The 16,034-nt window shown below is 33.8% G+C and overlaps 1 protein-coding gene across 3 annotated transcripts; it reads left to right on the top strand.

Annotated features, from left to right (window-relative positions):
* The first annotated feature begins 307 nt into the window (after positions 1 to 307).
* LOC131661995 (uncharacterized) lies at positions 308 to 8,649 on the top strand. 3 transcript variants are annotated; one of them, XM_058931661.1, is made up of 4 exons: positions 308 to 371; positions 2,438 to 2,502; positions 3,074 to 3,792; positions 8,162 to 8,649. In XM_058931661.1, the coding sequence occupies exon 3, from the start codon at positions 3,078 to 3,080 to the stop codon at positions 3,789 to 3,791; it is 714 nt and encodes a 237-aa protein (XP_058787644.1). In that variant the 5' UTR covers positions 308 to 371; positions 2,438 to 2,502; positions 3,074 to 3,077; the 3' UTR covers position 3,792; positions 8,162 to 8,649. The 3 variants fall into 3 exon arrangements, with proteins under 3 accessions (XP_058787644.1, XP_058787646.1, XP_058787645.1); XM_058931663.1 differs by having other exon boundaries at positions 311 to 371; positions 3,088 to 3,792; XM_058931662.1 differs by having other exon boundaries at positions 351 to 2,502; positions 3,088 to 3,792.
* Positions 8,650 to 16,034: the final 7,385 nt, after the last annotated feature.

Raw genomic sequence — 16,034 nt, 5'->3', positions numbered from 1 at the left:
TTAATCGAAGAATTAATAAAGTGGGGTATGTAGAGAAATAATATTAGAAATAATATTATTATTGGATTTTATTTACTTGAGATAAATTCGGATTTAATTGGATTAAGCGGAAAATAATATTAAGGGTAATAATATTATTTGTTGGAGCATAATTAGTTATTTGACTACTCTATTTCATCAATTGGGCCTATTTATTGGAGTGATAAGCAATTAGGGGGTGTTATTAATTTTTAAAGCCCAATATAATAAATAAAGATAGTAAGAGAGGAAAAGAGGTAGAAGCATCATTTTTGATTTTTCTGGTTCAAGAATAGAAGTGGAGGAGAGGAACAAGAAGAGGAAAACTAGGGTTTTGGAGGAGAAATCAAGAGGTAAGGGGGAGAATCCCTAATCATTGTGGGCTAGTATAATGGGGTGAATGGTAGATTAATATAGTTATATTTGTGATAGTTAAATCAATAAAGTATGTGTTTAATTCTGTTTGGTATACTGAAAATCTGTAGAAAGTTTAGAGTTAGAAACAAGATTAAATACTGGAATAAGTATCCTGTGTGCATATATATTTTCCTTCAAGAACCGAAAATGAGAGTGGGTATTGAGGGGAACACCGAATGACGTCACCCCACGAAAATGGTGACAGACGGCAGCTGCTGGCAAGGCAAGGTTGGCCATCACGGGATGCTATGCTTTGTTTATTCTTATTTTTTTTGTTCCTTTATTTAAGTAATTGCTGCTGATGTGTTGTTGGTCAAGTTATTTAAGAAAAAAAATGATTCTATATAGGATTAATAGAACCGCACGGCAGCTGCCCTTAGTCAAAAGAAATGTGCCTGTTCACTTCATCATCTTTTTGCAATTGTCACTTGGTTGATGATGTTACATCACTAACTGCCAAAAACGTGAGACCACTTGTAATACTCTCTCCACTATAGCCATTCGGTTCATGTTAAAAAGAAAAGAAAAGAATGGAAGCTACATATACTTGGTATTAATAATGGAAACGTGTGTAGTTTAATTTCCTTAATTCAATTGCTACTGCAGCTCTTGATTTGGACCACAGAAAAATGTTCTATACAATTATAATCAATGAAACAAGTCATGCTACTCATTGTAGACCATATGTTTCATTTTACTACATATATGTTTCATTGTACTACATATATACCTACTGTTCGAGAGACATCCCATTTGTAGACCATATGTTTCATTTTAGTACATATATGTTTCATTGTACTACATATATACCTTACTGTTCGTGAGACTTTCCATTTGTAACCATATGTTTCATTTTACTACATATATGCCTTGCTGTTTGTGGTGGTAAATATGTGCTCTGTTCCATTTTGTTTACTTGTTAAACTCCCTGTCAATGAAAATATGAAATATTAATATGCTTGATTACTAGAAATACATGATAGATAGATGTATAGAATAATTGGTAAATGAGTATAGATGAGTAAAATTGAATTCTATATTAAAATAATGGACTCCTAATAGAAGTGACCTATGGGTGGGTTTTTATTATTTTTTTAAGGTTGAATTCTCTATGGATAGTTAGATAGCATAAATCCTAATGACTTATTGGTTTAATATAAAAATGAGTAAATCATATATAATTGACAAGTTGTGAGTTAGCATGAGACGGTATTGATTGCTAGTGGTAATTGAAATGGTGGATTGAAATTGCGTGTTGGGTATTATATATAAATAATGCTTATGCGATGAGAATGTTGTGTACAATATTGTGGATAATTCATAGAGTGAATTATTGTAATATGCTAAATATTAAGATGGTAGAGATGATCTTAATTGCATATGTTTGATTGACATTGTACATACATTCATATCATGGTGTGCCTTGAAACAAAGGTGGTTTGCTTTGAAACAAAAGCGAGGCTTAGATTCTAAAGTGAATCGGAAGCGGTAAACTATATGTTTACGTTTGGTGGGCTTTGGTCTTGTCCGGATCGGAAGCGTGGCCTAGATTCTAGATATTGAATCAGGAGGCGGTGAAACTTTGGGTTCACAATTCGGTACCACATGCATAGCGTCACATATTTTGCATTGAGTCACATTAGAGTTATGTGATAGTTGATTATGTGCATTAGTAATATTGTGATATGTGTATGAGATTGATAATTGAAATGAGTGATGTTTGAGTACATGTTTGGTTACTTATGTGGCTATGTGATTCATTGTAGTTGTGCGCATAATTGAGAATATAATATTGGTAATGAATCGATCCTTCCCTTGTACTTGTTGGTTACTTGTCAACATGTGAAATATATATTGTCTTATTATTATTTACATGACTATGTTCGATGTGATCAACTTCTGGAATTATTAATTTAACCATTGTATTCCATTATACTTTCTTCATAATGGTTTGTATTCTCACCCTTCTGTTTTAATGTTGCCCTCGTTTGGCGACATGCAGGTTCCGGAGTTTAGTAGCCGCGTGTGACCTAGCCGGAGGTTCTTCCTTGTTTATTTGGAGACTAGGTAGTGAGTCGATGCTCTGGTCATGTAACACTGGGTAGACTAGGTGTATTGAACTCATGTTATATTTGCGTATGTATTATGCTATGACTTGTGAACTTATCTATTGGTTACATGTCTTTTGAGAGGCTTACAAGCCAAACCTTTTGATTATGTTTATGTTGAATTGAGACTATTAGTCGATGTATGATCATGGTATGGGACATGAATCATTATGAATTACATGAGTATCATATTTTCCGCTGTGAATGCATATCCAGGTTAATTTGCGATTTTACATTGAGTGTTATTAAAATGACCAGGAGTATTGTGCTGTGTAGATAAATGCTGTCAGTATTTTTTTAAGGTTTTTAGTTCTTCTAAAAGCATCGATGTGACGCCCTTTTGAATTATATGCATGTTATTCTCTGATTATATGTTAAATATTTTGGGGTATAAAAATGGGTGTTACATTAGTGGTATCAGAGCATGGTCGACCAGTTGGTCAAGGTTATTAATGTCTTTTATCCTGTTGTATTTGATTCGTGTATCTGACACGATCGATACTGTTTTGTCTGGTTGTTTGATTGTTTAGGACGATGACTGCAGGAAGGAATGTTGACATTAATGTTGAGGCCATGATGAGGTGGACTGGTGCGATTGGACAAGCGCCGCAAGAGAATGTCGGTTATGGAGGAAAGGATGAGTTTCGTGCTTTTGGAGACTTTCAAAGGTGCAACCCGCCGATCTTTGAAGGAGGGTATGGACCGGACAAAGCGCACGCATGGATGAGAGAAATTGAGAAGATCTTTCAAGTCGTTAGTTGTACTGATGTACAGAAGGTACAGTTTGGTACTCACATGCTGACAAAAGAAGCTGACGTTTGGTGGAGTAATACTGTACGGAGATTTGAAATAGAAGGTATTGAAGTTACTTGGACTCTTTTCCGTGATGCATTTTTGGGAAACTATTTTCCAGAAGATGTGCATGGAAAGAAAGAAGTGGGGTTTCTACAGTTGAAACGAGGAGGAGAACAGTTCCGTGAGAAATCGTATGATGACATGAGGGAACAATTTGGTCTTGGCAAGAAGCTAAGTGGGGGAGGAGCTTCTACTCCGATTAAGTGCTACAGGTGTGGCGAGACGGGTCACAAAACTGTTCATTGTGGAGTTGGTTCGAGTAGGATTTGCTATAGTTGTGGTGAGCAAGGACACAATTGTGCCATGTGCGACAAGCCAAAGAAGGAGCAAGCGAAAGGAAAAGTGTCTGCGTTGTCTGGTGCTGAGACTAATACTAAGGATAAGTTAATTTGAGGTACGTGCTTTATTATTGATAATGGTGCAACGCATTATTTTATTCTTTGGATTGTGCTATAAGATTGGATCATGTTTTATCTGTTATGCATGGAAGTGTAGTTATTGATTCAACTGTTGTGATTTTGTTTCTATTTCTTTTACGTGTTTGAATTATTCGTTGATCATCTTTGGTAGAGATTTTGAGAATTGATGTAATTTGTTTTCTGTTAGACCAAGTTGATGAATTTTGGTGTGAACTGTTTGGAGTTGAACTAAGTAATTGTAACTGTAAGAGAGATTGTGGAACTCGGTGTTGTAAGTGATTTTGAGTACGAGTTCTGAAGGAACACTATTATGGTTTAGTAACGATGGTTTATGTTTCATTATGATTGTCGATTGTCTATTGACAAATTGAGGATTTGATCACCCTTGATCTATTGTTGATAGGAGGCGATATCGTATTGAACGAGATAGACTTGTCTTACTAACTTGGTAGCGTGTAAAGCGACTAAGGAGAAGTTGAAGAGTAGATTTAAGGAATTATTTGATAAGAGGTTCATTGTCTGAGTGTATAGTCGTAGAGTTACCCTGTTCGTCGAGTAAGAAGAAAGAAGGTTCTATGAGGTAATGTTTCTTGAGGATATTTGATTCAAAGAGCGACGATGATCATGTTTAACATTTAAGGATTGTGTTATCAGTGCTGAAAGAGAAGAAGGTTATGTAAAGCTTTCTGAATGTGAGTTTTGGTTGGAAGAAGTGAATTTTCTTGGATATGGGATTTCGAATTGAGGTGTGTTGATGCAGATATCGATAAGTGGTAGCTTATGCTTCAAGGTAACTTAAAGTTCATAAGGGGAAATTATTCGATGTATGTATTGGAGTTGTTGCCTTTGTGTTTGTTTTGGAATGTAAGAGGCATTGTTTGTGTGGATCAAGGTTCGATGTGTTGAGTGATCACAAGAGTTGAATATGAGGTAAACAAGACGAGTAGAATTTCGAAGAATTTTAATCTTTGGTTTGAATTACCATCCTAGAAAAGCGAATGTTGTAACTTATACATTGAGTAGGAAGTCATTGCATATGTCTATGGCAATGATTCGAGAATTAAAGGTGTTGGAACAATTTAGAGACTCGAGTTTGGTTTGTGAGATGGAGCCTTCGTGTGTTAAGTTTGGTATGTTGAAGCTTACTTGTGGTATTCTTGACGAGTTTAGAATTAGTTGACAAGATGACATTGATGAAGCAAGGAAAAAGGTAATAACTTTCGGATTGATGAGAATGGTGTCGTGAGATGTTGTGATTGAGTTTCTATTCCTGATGGTTAAAATTCGGACAAAGAGAATTTTGATGAGGAACATCGTAATGATTTGAGTATTAATCATGGTGTTAATTATGTATTTGAGTTGGATTATCAGGAACCGTTTCGTTGGTGCAACAGTTATCTATTTTCGAGTGGAAGGGAGATAGTATCCCTATGGAGTTTGTTTCGAGATTGCCGAGGCATCGAGTAAATATGGAGTGAGTTGGGTCAGTATGGATAGTTGACGAAATATGCTCGTTTTATTCCGATGAAGATGGATTATTCGATGAAGAGACTTGCTAAGTTGTGCATCAAAAGGATTGTGTTTTTGCATGGTATCTTCTTCAGATATTGGAATGACATCTTTTGAAGCTTTGTGTGGTCGTAAGTGTAGAACCTTTTGTATCAGTATGAATCGAGAGAGAGAGTGGATGTGGTTTTGGGTATTGAGATGGTTGTGTCGGCGGAATTTTCGAGGACGAAAATATTTTAAGTGGGAGAGAGTTGTAACACCCTGAATTTAATTAACTGACTAATTAAATTAAATAAGGATTTATTTACTTAATTTGGACGAAGTTTGATAATTAATTGGATCGTCGGTGTTATTGAGAAACATGTTCTGATTATTAAGTGAAGTTGGAATTTATTCGGTTAATCGAAGAATTAATAAAGTGGGGTATGTAGAGAAATAATATTAGAAATAATATTATTATTGGATTTTATTTACTTGAGATAAATTCGGATTTAATTGGATTAAGCGGAAAATAATATTAAGGGTAATAATATTATTTGTTGGAGCATAATTAGTTATTTGACTACTCTATTTCATCAATTGGGCCTATTTATTGGAGTGATAAGCAATTAGGGGGTGTTATTAATTTTTAAAGCCCAATATAATAAATAAAGATAGTAAGAGAGGAAAAGAGGTAGAAGCATCATTTTTGATTTTTCTGGTTCAAGAATAGAAGTGGAGGAGAGGAACAAGAAGAGGAAAACTAGGGTTTTGGAGGAGAAATCAAGAGGTAAGGGGGAGAATCCCTAATCATTGTGGGCTAGTATAATGGGGTGAATGGTAGATTAATATAGTTATATTTGTGATAGTTAAATCAATAAAGTATGTGTTTAATTCTGTTTGGTATACTGAAAATCTGTAGAAAGTTTAGAGTTAGAAACAAGATTAAATACTGGAATAAGTATCCTGTGTGCATATATATTTTCCTTCAAGAACCGAAAATGAGAGTGGGTATTGAGGGGAACACCGAATGACGTCACCCCACGAAAATGGTGACAGACGGCAGCTGCTGGCAAGGCAAGGTTGGCCATCACGGGATGCTATGCTTTGTTTATTCTTATTTTTTTTGTTCCTTTATTTAAGTAATTGCTGCTGATGTGTTGTTGGTCAAGTTATTTAAGAAAAAAAATGATTCTATATAGGATTAATAGAACCGCACGGCAGCTGCCCTTAGTCAAAAGAAATGTGCCTGTTCACTTCATCATCTTTTTGCAATTGTCACTTGGTTGATGATGTTACATCACTAACTGCCAAAAACGTGAGACCACTTGTAATACTCTCTCCACTATAGCCATTCGGTTCATGTTAAAAAGAAAAGAAAAGAATGGAAGCTACATATACTTGGTATTAATAATGGAAACGTGTGTAGTTTAATTTCCTTAATTCAATTGCTACTGCAGCTCTTGATTTGGACCACAGAAAAATGTTCTATACAATTATAATCAATGAAACAAGTCATGCTACTCATTGTAGACCATATGTTTCATTTTACTACATATATGTTTCATTGTACTACATATATACCTACTGTTCGAGAGACATCCCATTTGTAGACCATATGTTTCATTTTAGTACATATATGTTTCATTGTACTACATATATACCTTACTGTTCGTGAGACTTTCCATTTGTAACCATATGTTTCATTTTACTACATATATGCCTTGCTGTTTGTGGTGGTAAATATGTGCTCTGTTCCATTTTGTTTACTTGTTAAACTCCCTGTCAATGAAAATATGAAATATTAATATGCTTGATTACTAGAAATACATGATAGATAGATGTATAGAATAATTGGTAAATGAGTATAGATGAGTAAAATTGAATTCTATATTAAAATAATGGACTCCTAATAGAAGTGACCTATGGGTGGGTTTTTATTATTTTTTTAAGGTTGAATTCTCTATGGATAGTTAGATAGCATAAATCCTAATGACTTATTGGTTTAATATAAAAATGAGTAAATCATATATAATTGACAAGTTGTGAGTTAGCATGAGACGGTATTGATTGCTAGTGGTAATTGAAATGGTGGATTGAAATTGCGTGTTGGGTATTATATATAAATAATGCTTATGCGATGAGAATGTTGTGTACAATATTGTGGATAATTCATAGAGTGAATTATTGTAATATGCTAAATATTAAGATGGTAGAGATGATCTTAATTGCATATGTTTGATTGACATTGTACATACATTCATATCATGGTGTGCCTTGAAACAAAGGTGGTTTGCTTTGAAACAAAAGCGAGGCTTAGATTCTAAAGTGAATCGGAAGCGGTAAACTATATGTTTACGTTTGGTGGGCTTTGGTCTTGTCCGGATCGGAAGCGTGGCCTAGATTCTAGATATTGAATCAGGAGGCGGTGAAACTTTGGGTTCACAATTCGGTACCACATGCATAGCGTCACATATTTTGCATTGAGTCACATTAGAGTTATGTGATAGTTGATTATGTGCATTAGTAATATTGTGATATGTGTATGAGATTGATAATTGAAATGAGTGATGTTTGAGTACATGTTTGGTTACTTATGTGGCTATGTGATTCATTGTAGTTGTGCGCATAATTGAGAATATAATATTGGTAATGAATCGATCCTTCCCTTGTACTTGTTGGTTACTTGTCAACATGTGAAATATATATTGTCTTATTATTATTTACATGACTATGTTCGATGTGATCAACTTCTGGAATTATTAATTTAACCATTGTATTCCATTATACTTTCTTCATAATGGTTTGTATTCTCACCCTTCTGTTTTAATGTTGCCCTCGTTTGGCGACATGCAGGTTCCGGAGTTTAGTAGCCGCGTGTGACCTAGCCGGAGGTTCTTCCTTGTTTATTTGGAGACTAGGTAGTGAGTCGATGCTCTGGTCATGTAACACTGGGTAGACTAGGTGTATTGAACTCATGTTATATTTGCGTATGTATTATGCTATGACTTGTGAACTTATCTATTGGTTACATGTCTTTTGAGAGGCTTACAAGCCAAACCTTTTGATTATGTTTATGTTGAATTGAGACTATTAGTCGATGTATGATCATGGTATGGGACATGAATCATTATGAATTACATGAGTATCATATTTTCCGCTGTGAATGCATATCCAGGTTAATTTGCGATTTTACATTGAGTGTTATTAAAATGACCAGGAGTATTGTGCTGTGTAGATAAATGCTGTCAGTATTTTTTTAAGGTTTTTAGTTCTTCTAAAAGCATCGATGTGACGCCCTTTTGAATTATATGCATGTTATTCTCTGATTATATGTTAAATATTTTGGGGTATAAAAATGGGTGTTACACATTTCATGATATTGGATTTTAATGCAATAGATTTACCTTTCTTTTGAGGCTCGTTTGCGTCCAGCTCTATTTCATGACTTCTCAAGGCACTGATAAGCTCTTCCAGAGAAACTTCATTCAGATTCTTTGCAATCTTGAATGCAGTCACCATAGGACCCCATCTTCTGGGTAAGCTTCTGATGATCTTCTTTACGTGATCAGCCTTGGTGTATCCCTTGTCAAGAACTCTCAATCCAGCAGTAAGAGTTTGAAATCTTGAAAACATCTTTTCAATGTCTTCATCATCCTCCATCTTGAAGGCTTCATACTTCTGGATTAAAGCGAGAGCTTTAGTCTCCTTGACTTGAGCATTTCCTTCATGAGTCATTTTCAAGGACTCATATATGTCATAGGCCGTTTCCCTGTTAGATATCTTCTCATACTCAGCATGAGAGATAGCATTCAGCAAAACAGTTCTGCATTTATGATGATTCCTGAAAAGCTTCTTCTGATCATCATTCATTTCTTGCCTTGTCAGCTTTACGCCACTGGCATTTACTGGATGTTTGTAACCATCCATCAGAAGATCCCATAGATCACCATCTAGACCAAGAAAGTAACTTTCCAGTTTATCTTTCCAGTATTCAAAGTTTTCACCATCAAATACCGGCGGTCTAGTATAACCATTGTTACCGTTGTGTTGCTCAGCAGAGCCAGATGTAGATGCAGGTGTAGACTTTGCAGTTTCATCAGCCATCTTTTACTGAAGCGTTTTTCTCTTCCTGAATCTTTTCTAAACACGGTTAAGTGCTTGCACCTTAGAACCGGCGCTCTGATGCCAATTGAAGGATAGAAAAACACTTAGAAAGGGGGGGTTTGAATAAGTGTAGCTTTAAAAACTTGACAGATAAAAATAAATTGCACAGTTATTTTTATCCTGGTTCGTTGTTAACTAAACTACTCCAGTCCACCCCCGCAGAGATGATTTACCTCAACTGAGGATTTAATCCACTAATCGCACGGATTACAATGGTTCTCCACTTAGTCAGCAACTAAGTCTTCCAGAGTCTTCTGATCACACACTGATCACTCCAGGAACAACTGCTTAGATACCCTCTAAGACTTTTCTAGAGTATTCTGATCCACACGATCACTCTAGTTACAACCTGCTTAGATAACCTCTAAGACTTCCTAGAGTATTCTGATCCACACGATCACTCTAGTTCCTTACAACTTAATGTAATCAATTCTAAGAGTATTACAATTGCTTCTTAAAAGCTATAATCACAAACTGTGATATTTCTCTTAACGTTTAAGCTTAATCTCACTAATATATTACAACAGCAATGTAGTGAGCTTTGATGAAGATGAAGATTCTGAGCTTTGAGTAGAACAGAGTTTCAGCAAGTTAATATGAGTTGTTTTGTGCAGAATCGTTAACCTTGCTTCTCATCAGAACTTCATATTTATAGGCGTTGGAGAAGATGACCGTTGAGTGCATTTAATGCTTTGCGTGTTCCGTACAGCATCGCATTTAATGTTATACGCTTTTGTCAACTACCTCGAGCCTTGTTCACGCTGTGTCTACTGACGTTGCCTATAGTAGCTTTTAACGTTCCTTTTGTCAGTCAGCGTAGCTTGCCACTTGTACTTCCTTCTGATCTGATGTTTGTGAATACAACGTTTGAATATCATCAGAGTCAAACAGCTTGGTGCAGAGCATCTTCTGATCTTCTGACCTTGAAGTGCTTCTGAGCGTGATACCATCAGAACTTCAGTGCTTCTGATCTCATGTTCTTCTGATGCTTCCATAGACCCATGTTCTGATTCTGCTTCGACCATCTTCTGATGTCTTGCCAGACCATGTTCTGATGTTGCATGCTGAACCCTTTGAGACAAAGCTTCTGAGCGCTGAATTATGCATACTCTTTATATATTTCCTGAAAAGGAAATTGCATTGGATTAGAGTACCATATTATCTTAAGCAAAATTCATATTATTGTTATCATCAAAACTAAGATAATTGATCAGAACAAATCTTGTTCTAACATGATCTTCTTCTTCATCTATTTTATGCCTGAAGGTGGTCCTTCTAACCAATTGCTTTATGACAAATTTTTCCACATGGAAATTTTCATGACTTAAGAGTTCCAAAACATCCATCTAGAAATTGTCAACCTAAAAAAAAAAAAAACCAAGAAGAAAGTGAGGAAGAATCACAGGATGAAAGTGTTTGACGTGTCTTGTGTCATGTTTATGTTTCCTTTATGTTATATCTTGAACTTATGTTTTTCCTTATTTCGTTTATGTTGCATTCAAGTGCGTAACTTTAATACTTGGCCGTTTTGGTTTATGATTAAGTACCTATCTCGAATTATGTCTACGCTTTTGCTATATATGTCCTTCTTGATGGAACTTTTTCGTTCTTTTTGATAATGACAAAGGGGGAGAAGACTATGTTGTATTTTATGACTATGTTTACCAAATTTTGTAGGTACGCAAGTTGCATAAATACACCATTGATCAATTAAGGGGGAGATATCAAAGTAAGGGGGATTATTTGTCAAAGAACTAACTTTAAGCGATTCAACGAGAAATTGTTGTCATCATAAAAAATTGGGAGACTGTGAAGATAAGCTTCTACCATTATCTTATGTTTTGATAAATACAAATGATCTAGTTCAAATGAATTATCAAAGAAGAAAAAAGATCAAAGTTTCAAAGAAAGTGATTATGTCAAAGCTTGGTACTCAAGTAACCTTAAGACTTTGAACAAGGATGATTTGATCTTGAGCAAAAGGTACCAATTGCAATTACATTATGTATATCACTTTATAAGCTAAGAACAAATCATGCATATTTCATATCCAATCTTCTGTGCATCTTTTAAAAACATTTGAAACCAAGTCATGTTGTTACAAGCTGTATCTAAATTTTTTCAAATAACTGTAACCAATTACACAAAACCTGTAACCGTTTACATGGTCAAATTTTGGTTAGACGATAAGCAACAATATAGAGGTATGGTGAATAGATCGCTAATGAAATTTTCTTCTTTAATTTTTTTTTTTAAAAATTATATCAACTATGGAAAGCAGAAACAATTATGGACTGACAATCTTCTATCCCGAACTGTTGTCGAAAGGATTGAATATGCGTTTAAACTGTAACAAGCGTATTCGATTGATGAGAAAATTAATCAATATATTTTCAAAAATAACGTTTGAATAAAATCACATAGTGATAACTAATTTCGAATAAAATATTAAACAAAAACTTGACTTAAGAAATTTGTCGAACACTTGGTGTGCAATCAATTATGGTCAGATTTTTCTTTGGTATTTTTTATATGAAAATCCAATTGCAATCTTATAGATTTCAATAAACTCAACATAATTAGTTTAAAATACTATTGACTAAGAAATTATCTAAGTGTATTGATTGCACAATCAATGGATTCACAATTTGCAATGAAAGTAAGAGAGAGAGAGAGAGAGAGAGAGAGAGAGAGAGAGAGAGAGAGAGAAGGATTTGTTTAGGAAGTTTTCTAATCGGCCTCGCTATGGGTACGTCTGCCCTTAATTCCTAATGGAACTGAGATAATGAAAATTAACTTTTGCAAATGTTGTTTACAAGAGAAAAAGTAGCAATCCAACTTTCCATACCTTATGTTTGATGTTGATCCTGTCTTTTTCTCCTCCCTTGATCTTGAGCTTGATCAAGAACCCAATACTTCCGATTTGATCCTCCGGTTACCGTTACTTCTTTGACAGAACACTTTTTTTTCAAAGTTTTCACTTGGCTGAACCCCAAATTGCAAACTATTGTGACCCAATATTACCGAATTGATCCTCCAGTTACCGTTACTCCTTTGACAGAAACATCTTTCTCCAAATCTTTCACTCAGTTGAATCCAATTTGCAAAATCTTGCGAAAAACTCTCCAAATAAATCCTTGATCTTGGAGGAAAACCCCAACTGGATTTATCTTGAAACCCCCAAATAATTTCCAACCCAATTGATTACAACAATCCTAATTGGACCTTATGAAACCATCTCTTAATCACATAACAAAAATGATTTTATGTAGTTGTTGTATGTATGCAATGAGAGAGGATGAAGATGAAGAAAAATTCTTTGTATGTTTATGGTTTTCAATCCTTTAGAAATGACACATGAATTCCTTTATATATGTGTGTGTAAAAGAAGTAATAGAAAAAAGGGTGAAAAAAATAAAGTTTTAGACACATTTAAGTTAGAGGGAGTCGATCCATTTGCATAAGGATTCGACTCCAGGTGGACAATTTTTTTGAAGAAAAACAACTACAGGAGGAGTTGACCCACAACTCGAGGGAGTTGACCCATTCGCACTGTGTGTCGACTCATAAGGCCTTATGTATCGATTTATCCTGGGTAGAGATTTTGAATAAAGATTGTTTTCAGTGGGAGTCGACCCACAACTCGAGGGAATCAACCCATTCGTGTTATTTGTCGACTCTAGATGCCAGTGTATCGACCCATTTGCAGCAGAGAATTTTGTTTTAATTTTTCTTCAGAGGGAGTCGAATCCTAACATGGATGTGTCAACTCCAAACATAGTTTTTCATGAAAATGCATATTTTGACTTATGCAAATGCTTTTGACTTGTTCTATAAGTGTTCTAAGTTGAAAATGCAACCTTAGACATAGAGAGAAAATGTCCAATATACAAATGCTAAATATTACCTAGTTTTGATATCATTCAAAACATCTAAGCGGATAGTGCACTCACAATTTTTAGCTTTATTTTTAAAACGTTACAGCTGTAACTGGTTACAATATTATGGTGGCTGGTTACCACTGAAATAACATCATATTTTCACATTCATTTTGAATCTAACAATTTCTGAACTTTGATCATGAATCATGACAATATTTCATGACATTGTACTCTTCCTAAAAGGTACAATTTAAATATAAATAGCTTTGGATCCTGAATTTTAAATTCACCTCTAATCAATTCAAATTTCAAATCGTTCTCATTTTATCATTAAGTGTTTTGTGCCTAAACTTTGTGAAACTTACTGCATAATTTTTAAAGTATCATTGAAAATTTCATATTCAGTTCTAAGCACATAAAGTCTTATACATTATGAATTGTAACAGTTGGAAGAGAAGATAACTTTATACATAATTAATTCAAGTACAAAAACTTTATATCTTATTCAAGTTATATTTTTTTATCACAAAGTGTTTAGTGATCATTTTGTTATATTAGAAAGTAGTATTCTTTCTATTCAAGTGTAAAATCAGAAGATGGTGTGCCTTTGAGATTGTGTTAAATAGTTAAATGAGTCTAGTGGATCAACTGCAATGCTTCTAACTTAGTGAAATCTCTCACAGAGTGTGAAGGGACTAAAGTACCCTTGTTTGAAAAGAGGAACCAAGATATATCTTGGTGTTCTTTATTTTTCTGCTTTTATTTTCAACACTTTAACATTCATAACAGTCCTGAAAAGATAAAAATAACATTGCTATCGTTCATAATCGAGAAAAATTCAAAAATACCGGATAATCTAATTTGCCCCCTCTTAGGTTACTTATTATACTTACATTAATAGGTCAACTTAATTTTCTAAAAGATTTAGCATTAGTTTTAGGTTGATAGCCTAAACCAACTTTATTATCAGTTTCTCTTTGATCATCTAAGATGATGTTCAAGTTATCTCTCCCTTGGATAAATTTACGAATAACGTTATGCAAATATTAAATATCCATTTTTTTAAGCCTTTGCATTATACAAATTTGATTGGTTTATCTTATAATTTTTTTCAAAAGAAGTAGAAGAATAGTTTTTATTCAAGAATGTTTGTCTCTCGCTAAGAAGTTTTATTTCCTTGATTAAATTTCCTTTTTCTGTTTCTAGAGAAGACATATCTTCTTAGAGAAGGAAATAATATTCTTTAATTTATTCATCATATATTTCTTTTCAGATAGTACCAAAATCATCATAAGTAAATTAAGTTCATAGTCGCTTACCTTATTTTATTCTTCGTTTTCCACAAGGCATAAGTATTCTTCCTTTTTTTTTTTTGGATTAATTAGACGAGTTCATGTCATTTCCATCTCACTCAATGCAAGATATTTTTTCAAGATCAACGCCATCTTCAACTTCAATTTCTTGAATATTTTGTTTAATGATGAGATCTTTCTCTTTATTTTCTTCCTCTTTAAGTTCACTTAGATGATTTAGCTCGTGCACATGCTCTTATAATTTACCAAATTGAATAGTCAAATTGCTAGAAGAAGAATCTTTAGATTTTGAAATTGTATCTTTAGGTTATCAACAAAAATTTAAGCATCTTAGAATTTTGTTAGTAAAATCGTTATTTTTGAAGTTCTTGCCAAGAGTTTTGAGATAGTTAATATTATGGATTAACCATTTTTATATGCTTCCTTTGAATTTTATCCTAGGTAACTCAAACTCATGGTCTAATGTATCCATCATATTCCTTTTGATCTAATTAGTACTTTCATGGATACTTTTAATAGTGTTTCGTATTTCTTTTATAGTGCTATAATTTGATACATGAAAGAACTCTTTTGTATCCAAATCAATTGTTATTGTTGTGATAATGACAATGTTCGATTTTAATCAACACTTTGATATGTGAGGAAAAGAACAATAGCAACTAAAATAAATGGTCTTCCGCAATAATAATCAATATGTAGAAAATATAACAGAATTAGCCAAATAAAAAAAAAAGTTTGTTTATCCAATTCAATCAAAATATCTACTATGGGAGAGAGAGAGAGAGAGAATAAATCTCCAATTCATTATACTAAAAAAAGTTGTTACACAATCCAAGAACAAAATCATATTTTCTACCCAAGTGTTTCCCAACCTCTTCAGCTCTCAATAATGTAAGCACACAAATCCAAAGTGTAAACAAGTGCTTCCTCATCCCATTAGATAACTCTAAAGGTTTCCCAAAACCCATACCTTTCTAATTTTTCGCTTGAGAAGACCCTAAACCCTTTGTTATACCTTTTTGGTATAAACTCTAAGATTGTCACTCTGTAAAACATTGAAGAAATACATATTTATAATTACTAAAACCCAATAAAGAAAGCCCGAAACACAACCCATTAATTATTAGAATAAAATATTATAAATATTCTATAATATATTTTATGATAAGGGTTATATTTACTCCAGGAGTAAGTTATTATAACTTACTCCAATTCTAGACCATTGATTCTTTTCAATCTAGTGGTTAAAAATAATAAGTAATAGTTTTCTCTCTCCACATTTAATTACTTATTATTTTTAACCACTAGATTGAAAAGAATCAATGATCTAGATTTGGAGTAAGTTATAATAACTTACTCCTGGAGTAA

Source organism: Vicia villosa, linkage group LG3, assembly GCF_029867415.1.
Source record: "Vicia villosa cultivar HV-30 ecotype Madison, WI linkage group LG3, Vvil1.0, whole genome shotgun sequence".
NCBI classification, from domain to species: domain Eukaryota; kingdom Viridiplantae; phylum Streptophyta; class Magnoliopsida; order Fabales; family Fabaceae; genus Vicia; species Vicia villosa.
Note: the sequence above shows the minus strand (reverse complement) of the source record. Positions and strands in the feature narration are given on the sequence as shown.